This window comes from Pecten maximus, chromosome 15, assembly GCF_902652985.1.
Source record: "Pecten maximus chromosome 15, xPecMax1.1, whole genome shotgun sequence".
Taxonomy (NCBI): domain Eukaryota; kingdom Metazoa; phylum Mollusca; class Bivalvia; order Pectinida; family Pectinidae; genus Pecten; species Pecten maximus.
Genome location: NC_047029.1, coordinates 32,835,538 through 32,860,677, shown reverse-complemented (window position 1 = coordinate 32,860,677; position 25,140 = coordinate 32,835,538). Strand labels below are relative to the sequence as shown.

Genomic DNA, 25,140 nt, shown 5'->3' with positions numbered 1-25,140 from the left:
CATTAATATAATTTTTCAATTTTTACAGAAAAAAAAAAAATAAATAAATAAAAATAAACATTTGTCAATTAAAAAAAAGTTAAATTGAGATTTAATTCTCAACTCTTTTGACTAAAGATTTAAGATTGACATCTTTTTTGTTTGTTGACAACTAGCCATACCAATGAGACCTGTTCACAGGTATTGATTAGGATTGTCACAAGCATAGTTGACAATAAACCTGTGTGGGCTTCAACTATTCACCAAACAATTGTACCGTATACGCTTACTCACACAGAAGGCTGTTAAAAATTCATGTGTCTATTAATTCAATGACAGGTGCATTTTTGGCTTCTCTGAAACAGACTATAACTATTTTTTTCAAATATAGATAAAAGTGTATGTATATAGAAACAGAAATATTTCCTTTATAGGTTTCTACTTGTTTTGATACAGGTATTTCATCTATTTCATTTAAGTCGGAGGGGGTTCTTGTGTACTATGGTGACTTTCTTGAAGGGAAATTGATTAAACTGCAAACACTTATAGTTGAGAATGACAATTTTGTAGGGTCAAGGTGATGATAAATATTTTAAGAAATTATTTCTAAGCACTTTAATTGGCCTCATTCTTTTAAGGATTTTCATCAAGCTACACATGCATATGATTGAGAATGACCTTATATCTCGGATAGTTTTTAGGGTCAAAGGTCAAGGTCATGGTTGCTTTTTTAAGAAATTATTTCACAGCACTCTAATGGCCTAATTGTTTTAGGGATTTTGATCAAACTACACATACTTATGAATGACCATAATATATATGACTACATGTATTTGACTTTAAGAATTGTTGGGTCAAGGTCATGTGCAATTCAATTGCTGGAAATATTTTTAGAAATTATTCGTCAGTGCACTCAGATGAATTTATTATGTTATGTAACACCCAACATATTGGGCTAAAAGTTCCCTGTTTGTACTTATTAAACTTCGTTTGAATCTGTCCATGCCTGGTAATACACAATACATGGTGTTCTACAGTAAAAAGCAAACAAATAGTATTTCATTAGTCTGCAGTAAACCCAATCCTACATTAAATTAAAGTTCATCCAATGGCATCCTAAGTTTTAGAGATTAAAAAGCTACATGTTCTTAACCCACTAGAAACATTTTTTGGGAACCCTTGGATTTTGCAGATGTACAGGGATGAAGTCAGAACCGATATAATTAATTTTCTTTTGTTTGACTTAGCTAGATATCTTTCCTGCTTTGCAATGGACAGACACTTAACCTCTGGCATAGGACAATGAAATTACTTAGGTAGTAATATTTTATTGAAATGCAGTAGAAAAGGGTTGACTCATTTCTGAACAGTGAAATTTTGCATTTGGTGATAATTTTTTTCTAACAGCTATAGACATTGTGAGGCTTATTCTTTATGAATACGATTATTGTGTGGAGAGTGGATGATTTACGGAGCCCTCCTAGAAATGTCAAGGATCCCCTACAGTATAAACAAAGACGTATAGTCTCCCAGACAGTGGTAATCTATACTACACACAAGCTGGTCATGTGACTTAGTGTGTGTATACTGTACAACAGTAATGTTACTCTGCCTCACTCCCTCACATTACCTGTAGGGCTGTCAAAGGTGCATGATCAACATTTAGGGGCTGAAACGGACCCACCAGGGACCCTCTCTGACCCCTAGGGTCCCATTTTAGGCCACACAAGTCTTAATGTGAAATCTGTGTGGTGAATTCTGAAAACAGAAATCATGTTCAGGCGGAAAAAGAAGCAGGTGCATATGACAGGTGTAGGGAATGGGACTAACGATACAGTAGGCCAGGTATGTCATTGTTATAAGTCACTCTTATTAAATTTCTTTTATTTATCTCTCACATTTCAGCATACCTATGTTAGACCTCCTGGTCAATTTAGCAGCGTCCAGTCGACTGAATCCAACAGGATATACCATCATACTTCTGTCAGAGGAGACAGGAAAAGCCCGTGATTACAAACCAAATCAAACCATTGGATCTTTATGTGTTAAAAGCAGTGAAAGTTCTAATCGTGGAAAACATGCTACTCTAGAGTTAAAGTCCAAAAAGTCGGACAAGAAATCGTCGAGTAAACAGTCCCAACCTTTCGAGGTAAGGTGTTTTTTCTCACATCTGTGTTATTGTTAAACATCTACCTGTTCTGGACAGAGTTTAATTTCACGAGGTCAGATTTAATGAAGAATGACTGGCGACAGGTGAAACTAGTATAATACCTGTACATGGTGTATTAGAAATGTATGCAGGTATTTTACAGGTAAACGTTCACTAACAATATGTATAACAATATATTATAATATTATAAAAACACTATAAAATCTGACGAAATACAAGTCACATCAATCCACTGTCCAACCAGTATAATATAAATAATGTATCTTAAAATTGATGCATAAATGAATTAGGTTAACAAACGGATTCTTGTGTGTGGGATGGGTCATTTGTGTGGACAGAAATTTTCTCTGTGTATATTGAACTGAAGGCCTGTAATGTTTGGCTATAGACTAACACTATAGTACTTACAATACACAGATATCTCATAGTGAACTAGGAAGGATGTATCAAATTTGAAGTCTGATATTGTGTTAGGCTTACATATAACTAATTGACCTGGAGTCCATCAAGAGCCTATGATTTCCCTTCCGTCCTTTGAATCTCTTCCCCTATCTATTGACAATGCAACATAACATAACACCTGAATACCCTTTCCTTAATTCTCTCCCTGCATCAACCAATTTCCAACCCCTCATCAACTATCTCCCTCCCTGAAATCTCTCCTTCCCAGAAAAAGTATCTCCTCCTCTAATCAGTGGAGTCCACTAATCTATCCCAGCTCCCCCTCCCAAACAACTGTATCCCCCTCTCCATCAACAATCCCCCTCCCAAACAACTGTATCCCCCTCTCCATCAACAATCCCCCTCCCCAACAACTGTATCCCCCTCTCCAACAACTGTATCTCCCTCCCCAACAACTGTATCTCCCTCTCCATGAACTATCCCCCTCCCCAACAACTGTATCTCCTTCCCCAACAACCTTATCTCCCTCACCAACAACTGTATCCCCCTCCCCAACAACTGTATCTCCCTCCCCAACAACTGTATCTCCCTCCCCAACAACTGTATCTCCCTCCCCAACAACCTTATCTCCCTCACCAACAACTGTATCCCCCTCCCCAACAACTGTATCTCCCTCCCCAACACCTGTATCTCCCTCTCCAACAACTGTATCCCCCTCCCCAACAACTGTATCTCCCTCCCCAACAACTGTATCTCCCTCTCCAACAACTGTATCCCCTTCCCCAACAACTGTATCTCCCTCCCCAACAACTGTATCTCCCACCCCAACAACTGTATCTCCCTCCCCAGCAACTGTATCTCCCTCCTCAACAACTGTATCTCCCTCCCCAGCAACTGTATCTCCCTCCCCAACAACTGTATCTCCCTCTCCAACAACTGTATCTCCCTCCCCAACACCTGTATCTCCCTCCTCAACAACTGTATCTCCCTCCCCAGCAACTGTATCTCCCTCCCCAACAACTGTATCTCCCTCTCCAACAACTGTATCTCCCTCCCCAACAACTATCTCCCTCTCCAACAACTGTATCTCCCTCTCCATGAACAATCCCCCTCCCCAACAACTGTATCTCCCTCTCCATGAACAATCCCCCTCCCCAACAACTGTATCTCCCTCTCCATGAACTATCCCCCTCCCCAACAACTGTATCTCCCTCCCCAACACCTGTATCTCCCTCCTCAACAACTGTATCTCCCTCCCCAGCAACTGTATCTCCCTCCCCAACAACTGTATCTCCCTCTCCAACAACTGTATCTCCCTCTCCAACAACTGTATCTCCCTCCCCAACAACTGTATCTCCCTCGCCAACAACTGTATCTCCCTCTCCAACACCTGTATCTCCCTCCCCAACAACTGTATCTCCCTCCCCAACAACTGTATCTCCCTCTCCAACAACTGTATCTCCCTCCCCAACAACTGTATCTCCCTCTCCAACAACTGTATCTCCCTCCCCAACACCTGTATCTCCCTCCCCAACAACTGTATCTCCCTCCCCAACAACTGTATCTCCCTCCCCAACAACTGTATCTCTCTCCACAACAACTGTATCTCCCTCCCCAACAACTGTATCTCCCTCCCCAACAACTGTATCTCCCTCCCCAACAACTGTATCTCATTCCCCAACAACTGTATCTCCCTCCCCAACAACTGTATCTCCCTCCACAACAACTGTATCTCCCTCCCCAATAACTGTATCTCCCTCTCCAACAACTGTATCTCCCTCCCCAACAACTGTATCTCCCTCCCCAATACCTGTATCTCCCTCCCCAACAACTGTATCTCCCTCTCCAACAACTGTATCTCCCTCTCCATGAACTATCCCCCTCCCCAACAACTGTATCTCCCTCTCCATCAACAATCCCCCTCCCCAACAACTGTATCTCCCTCCCCAACAACTGTATCTCCTTCCCCAACAACTGTATCTCCCTCCCCAACAACTGTATCTCCCTCCCCAACAACTGTATCTCCCTCTCCATCAACAATCCCCCTCCCCAACAACTGTATCTCTCTCCACAACAACTGTATCTCCCTCCCCAACAACTTTATCTCCCTCCCCAACAACTGTATCTCCCTCCCCAACAACTGTATCTCTCTCCCCATCAACTGTATCTCCCTCCCACAAATATGTTTCCCTCACCCATAACTATATCTCCCTTCCCCCTCCCCAACAACTGCATATCCCTCTCCATGAACTCTTTCCTCCTCAACAACCCTATCTCCCTCCCCAACAACTCTGTATCTCCCTCATCAATAGCCACCACCCCAAACTTTCCCCCTCCCTAGCAACTGTAACCTCTCCATCAACTATCCCTCACTCCCCAACAGCTGTATCTCCCCTCCCCCCCATCTATCTCCCCTCCTCCAACTGTATCTGCTTACCCCATCTATCTACCCTATCAAGCAACTGTATATCTCCCTCAATTATCCCCCTCCCCTCTAATGGTGTGGACCTGGACTATCTATCCCTCCCTATAAATGATGTCCCCAACCAACCATCTCCCTCCCCACTAATTATTCCCTCTCCCCACTAATTATTCCCCCTCCCCATTAATTACTCCCCCTCCCCACTAATTATACCCCCTCCCCATTAATTAATCCCCCTCCCCACTAATTATACCCCTCCCCACTAATTACTCCCCCTCCCCCCCACTAATTACTCCCCCTCCCCACTAATTACTCCCCCTCCCCACTAATTATACCACCTCCCCACTAATTATTCCCCTCCCCACTAATTACACCCCCTCCCCACTAATTATACCCCCAGTCCCCCCACTAATTACTCCTACTTACTCCCCCTCCCCACTAATTATACCCTCCCCACTAATTATCCCCCCCCTCCACAACTAAGTATTCCCTCCCCGCCCAACTCATTATTTCCCCCTCCCCACTAATTATACCCCCCCCCCCCCCACTAATTACTCCCCTCCCCACTAATTATTCCCCCTCCCCACTAATTATTTCCCTCCCCACTAATAATTCCCCCTCCCCAATAATATCCCCCTCCCCACTAATTACCCCTCCCCACTAATTATACCCCCTCCCCACTAATTATTCCCCCTCCCCACTAATTATCCCCCCTCCCCACTAATTATTCCCCCTCCCCACTAATTATTCCCCCTCCCCACTAATTATCCCCCCTCCCCACTAATTACCCCCTCCCCACTAATTATACCCCCTCCCCACTAATTACTCCCCCTCCCCACTAATTATTTCCCTCCCACTAATTATTCCCCCTCCCCACTAATTACCCCCTCCCCATTGTCCCTCTCCCATTACCCCTGTATCACCACCTATACACAGATATACATTATTATATTGTGTTGACATTAGCATGCCTAGAAGTCATAGTTTTAACTCTATACACTAGTCAGCCTATTTGTCACTACCTGGAAGTACACCTCATTGCCCTGTCAACATTTCAGCTATTTGATTTAAGACGGTTAAATTCTTACGCATTTCCTTAGAAACACAATACCTATCCTATATAGCTTTCCTTATTAACGATTGTGTCAAAATTTTCAACCTTACATGGTGATTTTTATCAGATTATTTCAGAACACCTTGATGATAATTTAAATCAATTTGTATATATTTTTTGCTTCTTAAAAAAAAACTGAATTGGATATTTTAAAACTATTAATATGGATGTGAAATGATTATCAGATTGAGATGAATGTACTACCAGAAGGAAATCTTGATTTTTTATTTCAAAGTTGTGTGATGAAAAATACATTCAAAATGAAATTTTAAAACTACATTGTACAATTCTATATGAACTTTACTGTATGAGTGTAAGACAATTGATGAAACAAAGAATGCCACCTCATGAACAATGATAATGAACAATTAAAAAAATCCACTCCATGAATATTCATAGGGACGAATCTGGAAAAGACAGTCTTGTGAATATTTATAAGATATAATTTGGAGCACTGATGTACCCTGGGCAATGAATGTGGACAGGAAATTGGTGTTAAATATTTATGTTTTCCACCAGCCAGGTTATCAAAGACTCTTGTACTCCCATCATTGTCTAATAGCTGTCTCAGCTGTATGTGTCGTTTCACTGGCCCATAGCAGCATGTGTCATTTCACTGGCCCATAGCAGCATGTGTCGTTTTTAACTGGCCCATAGCAGCATGTGTCGTTTCACTGGCCCATAGCAGCATGTGTCGTTTTTAACTGGCGCATAGCAGCATGTGTCGTTTCACTGGCGCATAGCAGCATGTGACCTTTCACTGGCCCATAGCAGCAGGTGTCGTTTTTAACTGGCGCATAGCAGCATGTGTCGTTTCACTGGCGCATAGCAGCATGTGACGGTTCACTGGCCCATAGCAGTATGTGTCGTTTCACTGGCCCATAGCAGCATGTGTCGTTTCACTGGCCCATAGCAGCAGGTGTTGTTCCACTGGCCCATAGCAGTATGTGTCGTTTCACTGGCCCATAGCAGTGTGTATTGTTTATCTGGCCCATAGCAGCATGTGTCGTTTCACTGGCCCATAGCAGAATGTGTCGTTTCACTGGCCCATAGCAGCAGGTGTCGTTTCACTGGCCCATAGCAGCAGGTGTTGTTCCACTGGCCTATAGCAGCATGTGTCGTTTCACTGGCCCATAGCAGCTTGTGACGTTTCACTGGCCCATAGCAGCATGTGACGGTTCACTGGCCCATAGCAGCATGTGTCGTTTCACTGGCCCATAGCAGCTTGTGTCGTTTCACTGGCCCATAGCAGCATGTGTCGTTTCACTGGCCCATAGCAGCAGGTGTTGTTTCTCTGGTTATAGCAGAATGTGACGTTTCACTGGCCTATAGCAGTGTGTATTGTTTATCTGGCCCATAGCAGCATGTGTTGTTTCACTGGCCCATAGCAGCATGTGTCGTTTCACTGGCCCATAGCAGCAGGTGTTGTTCCACTGGCCCATAGCAGCATGTGACCTTTCACTGGCCCATAGCAGCATGTGTCGTTTCACTGGCCCATAGCAGCATGTGTCGTTTCACTGGCCCATAGCAGCAGGTGTTGTTTCTCTGGTTATAGCAGAATGTGACGTTTCACTGGCCTATAGCAGTGTGTATTGTTTATCTGGCCCATAGCAGCATGTGTTGTTTCACTGGCCCATAGCAGCATGTGTCGTTTCACTGGCCCATAGCAGCAGGTGTTGTTCCACTGGCCCATAGCAGCATGTGACCTTTCACTGGCCCATAGCAGCATGTGTCGTTTCACTGGCCCATAGCAGCATGTGTCGTTTCACTGGCCCATAGCAGCAGGTGTTGTTTCTCTGGTTATAGCAGAATGTGACGTTTCACTGGCCTATAGCAGTGTGTATTGTTTATCTGGCCCATAGCGGTATGTGTTGTTTCTCTGGTTATAGCAGCTTGTGTCGTTTCACTGGCTTAGCTGAATGTGTGATTTTATATCTAAATGTAGGCCCTTGATACCTCATAGGTATCAAAACGTAGGTCCTTGGTACCTCATAGGTATCAAAACAAACCCAAGCATGTATTTTCCGAGGATTCCGAGGATTATCCTCGGAGAAAGCTCGGAATCCTGGGAGAAAGCTCGGAATCCACTGAGAAAGCTCGGAGAAAGTTCAGAATCCTCAGAATCCTCGGAAAATACATGCCTGGGATGGCCCATGGTGTCACTGTAACAATTAAGTCCTAGAAGTCAGAAATTACTGTATGATCCAGTTAGTAATTCATTATTTAACTTATCCTATTCTTAACTGAATTGCACATGTATCTAAAGGTTACCTAATATCTTGTCTTTGTACCATCCTTTGAACTTCATGATGATTAATCGAAGTTGATCCAAGTATTTTCATAATTCCCCAAATCATTTTCATTTTAATGACTGTATTTCTTTTAAAAATATCTGAAATAACTCAAATATAAATGGCTAATATATATATTAGGACAATGAAACAATATTTATTAGTATTTTTACAGAACAACAATAGACAATTTGTGCTCTTTTTACCAGGCTGGACTTGCTGCTGGATAAATACAGTAAATTTATAACCCATTACATAGTTTTCTGTATATCTAAATAGAAAATGGAAAATTTCCTGAAAGGTTTACTAGTATTAGAAATTAAAGAAAACTAGTGTCATCAGATATGAGGGAAAATTATAGTTAAAACCCCCTTTAATGTATTAGACTGGCCCTGTCTAAACTATTAAAAATATTAATAACACTGAGCTGGATAATTTTGGGCTTTATGAAATGTCAAATTCAAACAAGGGGGAGATAATCTAGTGTTAGAAATCAGCTTAGTAATTCTTTATAAAAAAAAACTGGTGGCCAATCTAATAATGCAACAATTATGTACATTAGTCTTTTTTTCTGGTTAGGTATTATTAGATAGCTTGTTCATCAGACTCAGAACTGAGACCTGATTACAAGTAATAAACAATTCCAGACATTCAAGCTCACAGCTATGCCTCCATCGGATCAATTAGTGCAAACACAGAACTCTACGGTGAAGGTATATAATATGATGCATATAAATGATGAAATGTTTTCCACGTGCATTTCCTGACAGTTGACAGGGCCGTAACTACGAGTCGTAGAATTAATCCAAGTCTGATGGTAATGATAAATAAAACAATTAACCTACATAAGTAAACTCATGCTTGTAATTTTCTAATACGTTTTTAATTATGAGATTGGGTTAGCATTTGGGAACAATTATTTGATATACAGACTCTTAATAATTAACACAAAATCTCAGTAGGGAGTGAAAAACGTGAAACGTCGCATTTTCATACGCAGATAAAGTTAACATGGATAGGACGTCCCATATACTGTTGTACTCGTTATAGTATATTACGAAAGGATTTTTTTAAAGATTTTTTTTAGGAGCCTGTGTGCATTACTGGTCTATTATATCGCAGTCACTAAAAAGCACTGCTTACCTGAGTCTTGTCTGGAACATATGTAACAGTGTTTTATGAGATCGTAAATGAAAAACAAATGTTTTCACTTGAAGAAGATTTTGACTCCCAACATATGTATAGTGGTAAGCCCTGTCTCACCATCTGTCTGTGAGCTGTGTTTATCCCATCTCACAGGCAGGACTAGATTACATATTACATATAAATGCTTCTTATTTCTGCTAAGTAAATATTCTGAAATTATGAAGGCTAAAATTAAAATTTGAAAGTATCTTATCTAATATATTTTTATGATATTATCAATTTATTAGAAATATTTCAGATTTCTGTTGTTTTATTTTATTCTTAATTTCTTGTTATTTTGATAAGTTGATGGTGATTTGTTGCTAGATATTTTTCTATCCAATTTTAATACTTAAGATTGAATTAAAATTATAAAGTTTTTAGAAAAATTCCAGTTGATAACTAATTATTGAAGAGATGATACATTTTTAGTTGATTTTATAAAACTGCAAGTTGACTTTTAAAATTAAAGCCTTCGAAGCTCATTGACATTTACAATGTTAATTACCATCTTCCTTTGTGGTAATAAATGCATGTTCAGACATTCAATACACATACAGGGGATACATGTGTAACACACATACACAAGGACATGTACATACATACAAGGGCTTTATTATGGGAAGTTGAAGCTGGGAAGGATTACTGTATTTCCTGGTCATTTTAAGTGTGATGTCAGATTTGTTTACTCCCTGTAAATCCGATTTACACCAGGATGTCGTTTCTTGGTCAACTCTGCCAGGTAAAAAACTGACTGTCTTTATTAGTCTGATGTTTAAAACTCTTTGTAAAATGTTTCCTCAACGATCAACTTGGCATCTTTCTTTTAATTTTATAAAGCGTCGAACTGTCAATCTAGTATTACATACATAGTATGTGTATATATTTACAAACACCTCACTTTTGTTATGACTGCTATGAAGTAAGGGTAGATTTCTCATTGGATTTTGATTGATTTATTACAATTTCGAAAATATCATATCTTTTCAAAAAAATCTTCCACAATTTCGCAAAATTTGTGCGATTAGAGATTTGTTAACCTGAATTGGAATGAACTTTTGATTTTTTATGCAGTTTTTAAAGTTACATAAAGATTTGAAAATTCTTTCATATCTCAAAATATATACACTGTTTATACATAGGAAATTGATTCTGTTTAAGGTTTATTTTTTGTTGAAACTCACTAAAATGTTGTGGCTATGAGAGATATATAGAATGTAGCTATACATGTAGTACAGTATATGACGTTTGTATCTGCACTGTTGTCTGTCTATGCTGCATACTCTCTATGGTTTAGTGCACGTACATACCCCATTATAACATCTTAACACGTTGTGTATAGGATGTTAAAAGCTCCTGAGAGATTTGATAGATCAACATTTCTAGGATTCTGGTCATACAATATTAACCAGTTGGCATGTTTTGTAATTGATTTCTAATCTTGAGGTGCAGATGTCATTTTATTACATGCTTTATCCAGCTCCATTAAAAATTAAAATAATTTGTAACATTTTCAAGGCATCTGAAATAAATAAAGGCAGCGCTTAATAGTTGGCTCATCATGGACATGGTTACATGCATGGGTGCACAACAGACACAAGACTTAACCCATTGAAACACTGCAGCTAGCTCTTATAGAGATAATACAGCTTTTTTGGGGTCTTTTTATACATTTGTATATCATATGACTATCGAGTACCTTTATAAGCCCTAAAAAGAAGAAATTATATTCATAAAACTTAAGATATTCCTGGATACACTGTAAAGTCCAATTAGATAATGTCCACCCCAATTAACCCACCCATATTTATTCAAGCTTAAACTGCAGGCCCAATATACCTCTTTTCATTAAACATAAGTTAGCATGGACCTGTTGGACCTCTTGCCATACCAATTCGACAATTTTATGACCTGTTTCATTGATCATTTTAACATTTGTGAAATGAATGAGGCATTAAATTAAATTGAGTGGTGGGATTATGATAAATGTTATTTATAGCATTGCTAGTGGAAGGGTAGAAGTGCTATATATAGATATGGCTATAAACATTGTTTACCTGATATGTATTACATACTTATTTAAGTATTTTTTTTTTATTATGCCTTAATTCTGACCTTGATATGAGACTCTTTGATCTTTCGTTCAGGTATATCAGGATTGTTGAGAAATATTTAGTTGTACAAGACAATATATATGCATTCCTAGTATAGGCTATAGTCAATGTTCCAAACCAGTAATTCTATATACCACGGCCCTGATCAACGATCTTGGCCAGCGACCGTGTAACGTTCACAGGTTTTCCCTTGGACTGAATTCTAGCGGATTTCATTACGTCAGATAAACATGAAGAGTTTAAAATGTTGACCTGTTTGGCGAAAGGTTGACATACCTCTAGTGTTTGGTGGTTTTAGCTACCTGTGTTTATTTCACCTGTATCGGGAGGACGGTAGCCTACCAACATGTGCAGTATATGTTGTCTAGATGGTTTAGCTTCGGACGTCCAGGTAATGTAGATCACGAGTACCTGTGGGGGAATCAGGTTTCATGTATATGGTGTAATATAGTCCTACAATAACCTTGGACCATCTCTAGTTTTGTGTCTAATCGACTATATATGTATATAACTTGTTTGAATAAGAACAGGAAACCAAATGTGTATATGGACATATATTGTAACGCCTGAGTATGACAGTATATACTAGGTATGATAATAGATATCTGAACTCAATGTGTATTAGATCGAAGCTCAGAAATATGTTGTAGTTTAAGAAGTTTATGGTAGCTATTGAACAGTATTAAAGGAATCTGCCAAGAGGATACTAGCTGCTTTGGGAGGGGGAAATGGGGACAATGATGACAAAATGAATGAGAAATCCTTGTGACACCAATCTTAAACCTGCAGTTTGAATGGGTGTGTTTGGCTTTGTTATCTTAAAGGAAATACACCCTTCTTTTAAGATATCACCTTTATATTAGAGGCCACCTTTTTCAGAAACCATCTTTATATAGAGACATCTTTTCTATTTTTAGAGGTACCTTCCATTAGATAGCTTTTCTTTAGAGACACTTTCCTTTAGAGATACTTTCCTTTAGAGACACTTTCCTTTAGAGACACTTTCCTTTAGAGACACTTTCCTTTAGAGACAACCTTTCTTAATCTACAGACACCTTCAATTAGAGAGACACTTTCCTTTTGAGACGCCTTCCTTAAGGGACAATGTTTCTTAATCTAGTCGAGACGTCTTCATTTAGAGACAGCTTTTCTTCAGACACCTTTTCTTATTGACATAGAGACACCTTCCTGTAGAGAAACCTTCCTTTAGGGACAGCCTTATCTTAGAGACACCTTCCTGTAGAGACACCTTCCTTTAGGGACAGCCTTATCTTAGAGACACCTTCCTGTAGAGACACCTTCCTTTAGGGACAGTGTCTAAGACTATTTCACTGTGCTAAAAAGAATTTGAATACCCAAGGTAACTTTTCAATCAGATCTCCTATTTCTTTTTGGGAGTATATACTATTCTTTTTCCTAATAGATCATTGGATTTACTAGATTTAGACAGGGGTCAATATATAGATGGTGGTGAAGACAGGTTTCATTTTACTTAAGAAGTCCTATGGTTTATTGTAGGATGCCTTTTGTTTAGCCAATTAATGTTGGTAAGTAGGGAAGGTTTCACCATTTAATTAGTTTTTATCCATTTTGAAAAATTTGTTGAAACTGAACTTGACAGATATTCTTCTGATTACGGGTATGAAACAGCATACCTGGGCAGGCTGGAGTAAACTCAGGTAGGATGAGGTCAGAGAAAGTGTAATAGCTAGTAGGTATCATTGTCGGGCAGGTGTGAAGATTGATCGGGGTAAGACAGCCTATAATCACCTGTGTACTGATCTAGTGATGTTACATCTAGGTCATATGTCACAGGTATTTGTACGGTAATCTTCTTTGTGGTTAACATCAGTAGATTAAAAATAATTCAATCTTCGGAAAATTTCTCGGTTGAAGTTTCATATGTGCCACCTGCTTGATATATAGGTCAGCAGGTGAGACAAACATGACATTCGGTGAAGTCACAACAGTCTCAGAATATTGTAGACTTTCTTACTTCTTAAAATTATTTAAATATGTTCCTGAACTATGTTGATTTAAATGTTTATATTGACCGAGAATTGTCAAAAACTGTCTCCATTATTTAAAATAACATGTCCCTTTGAAATTTAAATACATCGCATTGACCTAGAATAGGGATCTATATATGTTATACATATGTATATATATTAATACAATGTATTTCGAAAATTGCATCAGATCTTTCAGAGTCATTTTCCTTCTTTTGATTTTTTTTCAGATTGATTAAACTAATTAAATTATTTATTAATTAACTGTGAAATGTCTAAATTGCCAGGAGTATATTCTCACTATCAACAAGACAATCAGTCATTATCAGTCATTGGGTTAAAATCCCCAATACGTATGGTCTTTAAGCCTTTGTGTGTGTGATATTAGAACTCAGTTATGCCCTGGTCGTATTTTCACAACCTATTCAGTAGCTTATGTATTATACCATATTTTATATATATATTGTACAGTTAGTCTATATATAGAACTACCTGAGAAGCCTATAGAGGTCCTCCCAACATTTAACATACTTACATTGTCCATTGATAAAAGTTTAACAGGTCTAGTTTCTTCGTTTCTATTGTAAGGTTCCTTTGTATGGTGTTTTGAAAACACTCTAGAGCGGTTGTGTATTCCCCAGCTCTGAATCGTCAAATATTATGCTGACCTAAAGATTTCAAATTGAGTGAGCTGAATGTTTACTAAACCATTTTAAAAATCTACTATGTTTTAGATGAATGGGCAATTCTGAACACCATTGGTAATTTCAAAGTTTAAACAAAATTATTCTCTCTTTACAAGCAGAAAAATACAAAGCCTACATGAATATAGGGACCCATGGATTGATGATTTTAGAACATTTTTTTACAATATTTTTTGGCATTTTTCCGTATAGTTACGGTGTATTATGAGAGACCCTAACCACAAGGGGTGTTTGTGCACAGAGTTTATGATTTATATTTTCGATATCTTGCATCTTTTTATATAGTATAAATACTGGTACCCAGTATGAGATAGGAATTAGAGAAAATGGTATTTTAAGATATGTGGTCTCACTAATACTGCAAAGTGTGGATAGGTTTTTGTGATAGAAACAGTTAGAGGAAAGTCAGTAGATAGTGAAAGTGGGGGAAGCTTGGATAGATCCAGATCTGATGGTATTATTAGAGAGACTGAGGGGGTGTTAACAGGGGCAGAGGTGTGGGAAGATTGGTGTCAGGTCCACAATGGTAACAGCTATTAAGGACAGAGGTGGCCCTGGGGGTGAAGGAGGGAATGTATCAGAAAGATGATGGGAGAGGGAAAAAATGGGCCCTGGGGAGGGGGTGTTGTGGGGAGGATAGAAATAGTCTTCAAGGTGGGGAGGGGGAATGCTGTTTGGGAGGGTATAAATAGCCCTCAAGGTGGGCAAGGGGGATAGTGTGGGGGAGGGTATAAATAGCCCTCAAGGTGGGGAGGGGGAATGCTGTTTGGGAGGGTATAAATAGCCCTCAAGGTGGGGAAGGGGGATGCTGTTCAGGAGGGTAGAAATAGTCCTCAAGGTGGGGAAGGAGGATAGCGTTGGAGAGGGTATATATAGTCCTCAAGGTGGGGAAGGAGGATAGAGAGAGGGTAGAAATAGTCCTCAAGGTGGGGAAGGGGGATACTGTTTGAGGAGGGTAGAAATAGTCCTCAAGGTGGGGAAGGAGGATAGCGTTGGAGAGGGTATATATAGTCCTCAAGGTGGGGAAGGAGGATAGAGAGAGGGTAGAAAAAGCCCTCAATGTGAAAGAGGATGATGTGTGTGGGAGGATTGGGAGGGTAGATATTGACATTGAGGGTGGGGGAGGCTGTGTGTAGGGGATGGGGAGGGTAGATATTGACATTGAGGGTGGGGGAGGCTGTGTGTGGGGGGATGGGGAGGGTAGATATTAACATTGAGGGTGGGGGAGGCTGTGTGTAGGGGGATGGGGAGGGTAGATATTGACATTGAGGGTGGGGGAGGCTGTGTGTGGGGGGATTGGGAGGGTAGATATTGACATTGAGGGTGGGGGAGGCTGTGTGTAGGGGGATGGGGAGGGTAGATATTGACATTGAGGGTGGGGGAGGCTGTGTGTAGGGGGATGGGGAGGGTAGATATTGACATTGAGGGTGGGGGAGGCTGTGTGTGGGGGGATGGGGAGGGTAGATATTGACATTGAGGGTGGGGGAGGCTGTGTGTAGGGGGATGGGGAGGGTAGATATTGACATTGAGGGTGGGGGAGGCTGTGTGTAGGGGGATGGGGAGGGTAGATATTGACATTGAGGGTGGGGGAGGCTGTGTGTAGGGGGATGGGGAGGGTAGATATTGACATTGAGGGTGGGGGAGGCTGTGTGTAGGGGGATGGGGAGGGTAGATATTGACACTGAGGGTGGGGGAGGCTGTGTGTAGGGGGATGGGGAGGGTAGATATTGACATTGGAGGGTGGGGGAGGCTGTGTGTAGGGGGATGGGGAGGGTAGATATAATTGACACTGAGGGTGGGGGAGGCTGTGTGTAGGGGGTGGGGAGGGTAGATATTGACATTGAGGGTGGGGGAGGCTGTGTGTAGGGGGATGGGGAGGGTAGATATTGACATTGAGGGTGGGGGAGGCTGTGTGTAGGGGATGGGGAGGGTAGATATTGACATTGAGGGTGGGGGAGGCTGTGTGTAGGGGGATGGGGAGGGTAGATATTGACATTGAGGGTGGGGGAGGCTGTGTGTGGGGGATTGGGAGGGTAGATATTGACATTGAGGGTGGGGGAGGCTGTGTGTAGGGGGATGGGGAGGGTAGATATTGACATTGAGGGTGGGGGAGGCTGTGTGTAGGAGGATTGGGAGGGTAGATATTGACATTGAGGGTGGGGGAGGCTGTGTGTAGGGGGATGGGGAGGGTAGATATTGACATTGAGGGTGGGGGAGGCTGTGTGTAGGAGGATTGGGAGGGTAGATATTGACACTGAGGGTGGGGGAGGTTGTGTGTAGGGGGATGGGGAGGGTAGATATTGACATTGAGGGTGGGGGAGGTTGTGTGTGGGAGGATTGGGAGGGTAGATATTGACATTGAAGGTGGGGGAGGTTGTGTGTGGGAGGATTGGGAGGGTAGATATTGACACTGAGGGTGGGGGAGGCTGTGTGTAGGGGATGGGGAGGGTAGATATTGACATTGAGGGTGGGGGAGGCTGTGTGTAGGGGGATGGGGAGGGTAGATATTGACACTGAGGGTGGGGGAGGCTGTGTGTAGGGGATGGGGAGGGTAGATATTGACATTGAGGGTGGGGGAGGCTGTGTGTAGGGGGATGGGGAGGGTAGATATTGACATTGAGGGTGGGGGAGGCTGGAGGGGGTAGATATTGACACTGAGGGTGGGGGAGGCTGTGTGTAGGGGGATGGGTAGGGTAGACATTGACACTGAGGGTGGGGGAGGCTGTGTGTAGGCGGATGGGTAGGGTAGATATTGACACTGAGGGTGGGGGAGGGGAGATATTATGTGTCAGGGACACCTATAGAAGGTAATGTTGTGTGTGGGAGGATGTTATCTAAACAGTCTATATCTATTCTATATCCGACATTATCAGTTCTGGTCTGTGGTATGTGTCTACATGTGTGTTATGTTAGACTGATAATGTTCCTCTTTATCCATGTCTACTGCACTTCTGGTGCACCTGGCTCTCCATTAGAGGACCCTCGGTTGGATTCTTTGATTACAATGAAGGATTAAAGCCTTAAAGCCAACTCATCTGTAGTCTTGTTATTTGCTAGGTACCTAGATTGACACTGTCAGATATACTGTGTATTGATTCTTTTATTTTTGTCTTTAATCATTCAAATTTAATATATTGTTGATATTTTTTTCATATTTTAAGAAATTGCAGACTCAATAATATGAATACATAATTTGGCTATAATACTATTGAATAGCTGTTGTACTGAAATTTTAGATCATTTTATTTAATCTAGTAGTGTTAAGTGATTATAGCCTGTATTGTTATGAACTTGCACTAACTTGATAATCAGATAATTGTAAATATAAGTCCTTGCCCATAAGCCCACCTTGGGTTGGGTTGGGTTGGGTTGGGGGTGGGGGGGAGGGGGGGAACCTGTCATTGTATGGAATCCTGTCACTGCAGGGGATCCTTCACATCTTGGAACGGAAATTGGATTTTCTCTTTATAGTTCATCAAGATGATTATCAATACAGCCATGCCAAGGACGCCTAGTACGATGTTGCAGTGCTAAGAGTTCATTTACCTATTTCATTACGATCTTGAAATGATGCCAACCTCATTTGAATATAATTATGATATAATTGTACTATAAACAATGTTTAAAAATCAGTTCATTAATTGCTTTTTAAATCCAGTAGAGAAATAATTTGGTAAGAATTAACTTTTAGAGGCTCATTCAGTCCACTGTGGCCATAAATCATGATAGCATGCTGTAGGAAGTTTTCATTTTGCTTTGGTCAATTGCAACTTCATGTCATTGAAATTCAAAGAATGTTTTACTTTACAGGAAATATATAGACCAACATTTGAATTTGGGTCTGTAAAAATATGATTTTATTATTTCATTTCTTAAAAGAAATGATAAAACTTTTAAAAAAGAAAGTTCTGTTTCCTTATAGGCATGCATGGTGTTTTGCATCAACAAAAATTCAAGCATTGCCAAAGGCTAAAGACATAGTCAGTAGATGTATGAGTTTTATTAATTTCTATTTCCCCCTGTCTTTACAGATGACGTACCGGTTTACAGTGAATCTTCCCCAAAGCCAGAAAAAGGTCCTACGGATCAGTCAGACGACACCCCTAGATACTGTCCATCGTCAAATCTGCGTGGAGAAACGACTAGACCCCATGCGCTACATATTTCAGCTCCCTGGGGACCCACAGGGCATGGTGGACATGTCTAGGACGGTCGGGGAGCTGGGAAGCAATGAAATCAACCTTATCGCCAGGAGTAAGTTCTTAATCATGTAGAGTCGGCTTCATCTTTCTTTTAATTCCTAAAAATCGTAACATATAGGAATTGACCAAATTAAAAAAAACAAGCTATGCCGTATATATAGTGCTGTATACATATTAGTTTTCCCTGTTGTCTAAAAGTAAATTTCTTCAATTGGAAATGGCTATTCTATCCCTCCCACCTTTTTAATTTACATGTGTACTTTTATGTAAAAAAAACACCCCCAATGAAAAAATATATATTTTTCAAAATATTTTATGTGTAGCACTGCATGGTCATCCATTCAGTTGCATTGTTATGGGTATACATACTTCTAGTGTATTTGACTCACGATAGAACTATTCTTGGCATGAAGCTTGATCGGCTCTATTTCTTTCACACTTCATATTATTCCTCAAGCAAGGGAATTTCATTTTACTGACTTCTAGACATAACAAGCATGTGACTGGCTCCTTATGTAACATCGTTATGACCCAATCTACCTGTACAGGTGTAATGTTATTAATTCATTACCTCACCATGACGATTAGGTGACAAGTGTCCTCGGCCATGTTTACCTGGTATCGTTATGTAACATTTTTGGTCTAACATGTCCACCGTTAAGAAAAGTGTTTACCTGTGTCAGGTACAAGTGTAATGGAGTGCGAGATTTGTCCCCGGGGTGCCCAGAGGGACTTAAATAGCACTGACCTCCTGCAGGTGAAGGAGTATTTTACCTATATATATATATCTATAGCTACACCTGGGTGATTTGTCACGCCTGACTGGTGTCTGATTTTGATACCTGTACACATTCCTTATCTCCGACTGACAGTACTTACCTGATGTTGGTAGGTGTGGCTCAGTTACATCTTGTGGGACACACCCCTCCTTATGCTCAGACGAGGTCTCCCTTTTATACAAAACTGACCGTTTACTAACATGGATTAAACGCGCATTAAGGAAATCCAACTTTAGTACGGAATTTCAGGTGGATTAACGAGATTTCCAAGGTATGCAAGTACTTTTTATAAAACTGATATAAGTTTGTTTAGTTTAGACAGAAGGCCTCGAATTTTACATCTATGTAATTATACTCTTATGCAAACAATTGTATATGATACCTTGGAAAAAGTATATTTGATGCGTTTGAACATTATTACATATGAAGATGAGTATGATTGTATGTGATCTGTCATGAACAGAATTCAATCGTCATTAAAAATCTTAGGTGTACAGTATATATATACCTTTTCACTATATACAACAGACAAATCTAGGTCAGGTTTTAGATATAGAGATAAACTTAAATACTTACTTATGTACATCTATACACGCGGGTGTATGTGTTCACCAAAAGGGTATGTGTAACGAAAGGTAAGGATCTTCTGTCTACATGTCATGATAGCTGTCTTGACCTTGAGGTGTTTGTAACAATTACTTACTATATATGATATACGGTCCCTTCTATCTAACTAGAGTTTTTAGGTGCTCTCAAAATGTTTTTAACGAAAAATTAGCCTATATCAGTACTTACTTAAATATACCAGACCATTTATTTATAATGAAAGGGTTGTTATGGTTCTGTTGTTTGTAAACAGCTGAAGGCATTGATTTCGACGGCTAACATTTACCCTATAGACATATATGTTGACACAAGCTTTTAAAAACATTCCTTACTTTATAAATATTCAGATGTCATTTGTTTTTTCTTGATTATATTGAAAAAGAAAATTTATGGTGACTGTTGAATTTCAGTTATGTCAAGATCTTCATACATATTAATAATACTATTTTTTCATCAAGGATTATAAAATCGTAACTTGTTCTAAAGAGTTTTTAGGTAGTTAAATGTTTGGCAAATAATTGTTGTATCATTTCAAGATTTTCATTTCCATTACTTTGGTATTAGAAGTTGGTGTACAAACAACTGTTAGGTATTGTAGGAATATTGTCGAAGATTTCATGTAGGAAATATTACCAAATGGAAATAACTGCTACCAGACATTGATAACACCTTGCTATACATACACACATGTATCTATTGATAATGGTGATATTTTCATAAAATCAAATGAAAGGTGATGTCATCAGTGCATTACAGCCTATGAATAATCTCTGAATATTTCATAAGCTATAATTCCCGATATAGATTTCATTCAGGAACGATAAAATAATTTGATCAGGGCACTATTTTGACATTATAATAGCAATTTTTCATGGAATTTATTTATTTTCAGATAATTTAATATTGTATACTATTGTTACAAGATAATGCCAAAGCTAATCTGCCACAAAAGATAGTGAATTACCATAATTTGTAACCTTTAACCCGACATTACAAAGATTCTGTTTTTATTTGTATGATAATTAATTCATACAGACACCTTTGATGTGACTGAACCTAGTCCATCAGTCACTTTGAGGACACACTTTGACCATACAGGATCACGGACTCTGAACTATGTCCAAGGTTTACAGGCGTATCATGAGTATGCATTTTTCAATACTTTGATCATGACCAGTCTGCTGAGTCTGGTAACAGATGGTCAGTGGTCAGTCCGGGAGTTTCCTTCAGTGTCCAGTACATATAATTCTAAATAAATTATATGCATGTCAGAACTCTCCATCACCTCCCTTCATATAAAGTATTTGCATGAATGAACTCGGGCATCAATCTGTAATTCATCTAGCACTTACTTCCCAAAAATCTGTAACCAATTTTTACAACTGGGTAGACTAGATGGCACAGTGTAGGGAAATTGTACAGCATAACATTTATATTGACTAATATTGACTATAACAGGTGTCGTCTGAAATCTGGTACCTAGCTGTTTTAAATCTTGGATAGACTATATATATATATATATACAGTTGAGGAAAATTGTCTTGTTCAACATGCAGCACAACAAGATATGAATGTATACTCTTTTAATATTTAAAGATAATTGAATTAAAGTATTAAAATATTTTTTTAAAAGTGAAATAAATGTAATTTTAAAGATTGAAAATGAACTAATTTTGTTGTTGTAATTTTGGGCTCCAGAAGTTATTGAATATATATACCATGTATCTGTATAGAGATAAGATTTTATGTACAAGTTGCCTACAGCTCTTGTCACTATCACTGTCGCCAGCCATTGTTAACAATTTGTACCTATACCTTATCTGAAGGATGGTCAAGACTTTTGTCCCGAGGGGGGCGACATTAGAAAGATATTAGTCCATCATAAAGCTTTTATCAGCTTGAATTACCAAGATTGTTGACTCTATTGATATCTTAATTAACAGGTGTTAGTATAGTGATAACCTGTCAGTATAGTCATCACTCCATCTCCCTATCAGGTAGCAGTCCAATGTCTCCCTATAAGGTAGTGGTCCACTGTGTCCCTATAAGGTAGTGGTCCACTGTCTCCCTATAAGGTAGTGGTCCACTGTCCCCCTATAAGGTAGTGGTCCACTGTCTCTCTATAAGGTAGTGGTCCACTGTGTCCCTATAAGGTAGTGGTCCACTGTGTCCCTATAAGGTAGTGGTCCACTGTCCCCCTATAAGGTAGTGGTCCACTGTCCCCCTATAAGGTAGTGGTCCACTGTCCCCCTATAAGGTAGTGGTCCACTGTCCCCCTATAAGGTAGTGGTCCACTGTGTCCCTATAAGGTAGTGGTCCACTGTCCCCCTATAAGGTAGTGGTCCACTGTGTCCCTATAAGGTAGTGGTCACTGTGTCCCTATAAGGTAGCAGTCCACTGTCCCCCTATAAGGTAGTGGTCCACTGTGTCCCTATAAGGTAGTGGTCCACTGTGTCCCTATAAGGTAGCGGTCCACTGTGTCCCTATAAGGTAGTGGTCCACTGTCTCTATAAGGTAGTGGTCACTGTGTCCCTATAAGGTAGTGGTCCACTGTGTCCCTATAAGGTAGTGGTCCACAGTCTCCCTATAAGGTAGTGGTCCACTGTGTCCCTATAAGGTAGTGGTCCACTGTGTCCCTATAAGGTAGTGGTCCACTGTCCCCCTATAAGGTAGTGGTTCACTGTCCCCCTATAAGGTAGTGGTCCACTGTGTCCCTATAAGGTAGTGGTCCACTGTGTCCCTATAAGGTAGTGGTCCACTGTGTCCCTATAAGGTAGTGGTCCACTGTGTCCCTATAAGGTAGTGGTCCACTGTGTCCCTATAAGGTAGTGGTCCACTATGTCCCTATAAGGTAGTGGTCCACTGTGTCCCTATAAGGTAGTGGTCCACTGTGTCCCTATAAGGTAGTGGTCCACTGTCTCCCTATAAGGTAGTGGTCCACTGTCCCCCTATAAGGTAGTGGTCCACTGTGTCCCTATAAGGTAGTGATCCACTGTGTCCCTATAAGGTAGTGGTCCACTGTGTCCCTATAAGGTAGTGGTCCACTGTGCCCCTATAAGGTAGTGGTCCACTGTGCCCCTATAAGGTAGTGGTCCACTGTCCCCCTATAAGGTAGTGGTCCACTGTGTCCCTATAAGGTAGTGGTCCACTGTCCCCCTATAAGGTAGTGGTCCACTGTGTCCCTATAAGGTAGTGGTCCACTGTGTCCCTATAAGGTAGTGGTCCACTGTCCCCCTATAAGGTAGTGGTCCACTGTCCCCCTATAAGGTAGTGGTCCACTGTGTCCCTATAAGGTAGTGGTCCAATATCTCCCTATAAGGTAGTGGTCCACTGTCCCCCTATAAGGTAGTGGTCCACTGTGTCCCTATAAGGTAGTGATCCACAGTGTCCCTATAAGGTAGTGGTCCACTGTGTCCCTATAAGGTAGTGGTCCACTGTCCCCCTATAAGGTAGTGGTCCACTGTCTCTCTATAAGGTAGCGGTCCACTGTGTCCCTATAAGGTAGTGGTCCACTGTGTCCCTATAAGGTAGTGGTCCACTGTCCCCCTATAAGGTAGTGGTCCACTGTCTCTCTATAAGGTAGCGGTCCACTGTGTCCCTATAAGGTAGTGGTCCACTGTGTCCCTATAAGGTAGTGGTCCACTGTGTCCCTATAAGGTAGTGGTCCACTGTGTCCCTATAAGGTAGTGGTCAACTGTCTCCTTATAATGTAGTGGTCCACTGTGTCCCTATAAGGTAGTGGTCCACTGTCCCCCTATAAGGTAGTGGTCCACTGTCTCCCTATAAGGTAGTGGTCCACTGTCTCCCTATAAGGTAATGGTCCACTGTGTCCCTATAAGGTAGTGGTCCACTGTGCCCCTATAAGGTAGTGGTCCACTGTCCCCCTATAAGGTAATGGTCCACTATCCCCCTATAAGGTAGTGGTCCACTGTGTCCCTATAAGGTAGTGGTCCACTGTGTCCCTATAAGGTAGTGGTCCACTGTCCCCCTATAAGGTAGTGGTCCACTGTGTCCCTATAAGGTAGTGGTCCACTGTGTCCCTATAAGGTAGTGGTCCACTGTCCCCCTATAAGGTAGTGGTCCACTGTGTCCCTATAAGGTAGTGGTCCACTGTGCCCCTATAAGGTAGTGGTCCACTGTGTCCCTATAAGGTAGTGGTCCAATATCTCCCTATAAGGTAGTGGTCCACTGTCCCCCTATAAGGTAGTGGTCCACTGTCCCCCTATAAGGTAGTGGTCCACTGTCCCCCTATAAGGTAGTGATCCACTGTCTCTATAAGGTAGTGGTCCACTGTGTCCCTATAAGGTAGTGGTCCACTGTCTCCCTATAAGGTAGTGGTCCACTGTGTCCCTATAAGGTAGTGGTCCACTGTCTCCTTATAAGGTAGTGGTCCAATGTCCCCCTATAAGGTAGTGGTCCACTGTCTCCCTATAAGGTAGTGGTCCACTGTGTCCCTATAAGGTAGTGGTCCACTGTCTCTCTATAAGGTAGTGGTCCACTGTCCCCCTATAAGGTAGTGGTCCACTGTGTCCCTATAAGGTAGTGGTCCACTGTCTCTCTATAAGGTAGTGGTCCACTGTGTCCCTATAAGGTAGTGGTCCACTGTCCCCCTATAAGGTAGTGGTCCACTGTCCCCCTATAAGGTAGTGGTCCACTGTGTCCCTATAAGGTAGTGGTCCACTGTCTCTCTATAAGGTAGTGGTCCACTGTGTCCCTATAAGGTAGTGGTCCACTGTCCCCCTATAAGGTAGTGGTCCACTGTGTCACTATAAGGTAGTGGTCCATTGTCCCCCTATAAGGTAGTGGTCCACTGTGTCACTATAAGGTAGTGGTCCACTGTCCCCCTATAAGGTAGTGGTCCACTGTGTCACTATAAGGTAGTGGTCCACTGTGTCCCTATAAGGTAGTGGTCCACTGTGTCCCTATAAGGTAGTGGTCCACTGTGTCCCTATAAGGTAGTGGTCCACTGTGTCCCTATAAGGTAGTGGTCCACTGTCCCCCTATAAGGTAGTGGTCCACTGTGTCCCTATAAGGTAGTGGTCCACTGTCTCCCTATAAGGTAGTGGTCCACTGTCCCCCTATAAGGTAGTGGTCCACTGTCTCCCTATAAGGTAGTGGTCCACTGTGTCCCTATAAGGTAGTGGTCCACTGTCCCCCTATAAG

At 41.0% G+C, this 25,140-nt stretch overlaps 1 protein-coding gene across 8 annotated transcripts in view; it reads left to right on the top strand.

The window, feature by feature from the left end:
• The window catches only part of LOC117344213 (fibrous sheath CABYR-binding protein-like), a 117,034-nt gene that overhangs the window by 71,081 nt on the left and 20,813 nt on the right, over nucleotides 1-25,140 (top strand). For 5 of the 8 annotated variants that reach the window (XM_033906880.1, XM_033906876.1, XM_033906879.1 and 2 more), the window contains exons 3-4: nucleotides 1,885-2,128; nucleotides 18,422-18,644. In XM_033906880.1, coding sequence (XP_033762771.1) covers nucleotides 1,885-2,128; nucleotides 18,422-18,644 — 467 coding nt within the window. Of the gene's footprint in view, nucleotides 1-1,311; nucleotides 1,825-1,884; nucleotides 2,129-10,062; nucleotides 10,306-18,421; nucleotides 18,645-19,457; nucleotides 19,643-25,140 lie in introns of those variants that run through there. The other 3 variants (XM_033906882.1, XM_033906883.1, XM_033906884.1) reach the window with 3 other exon arrangements.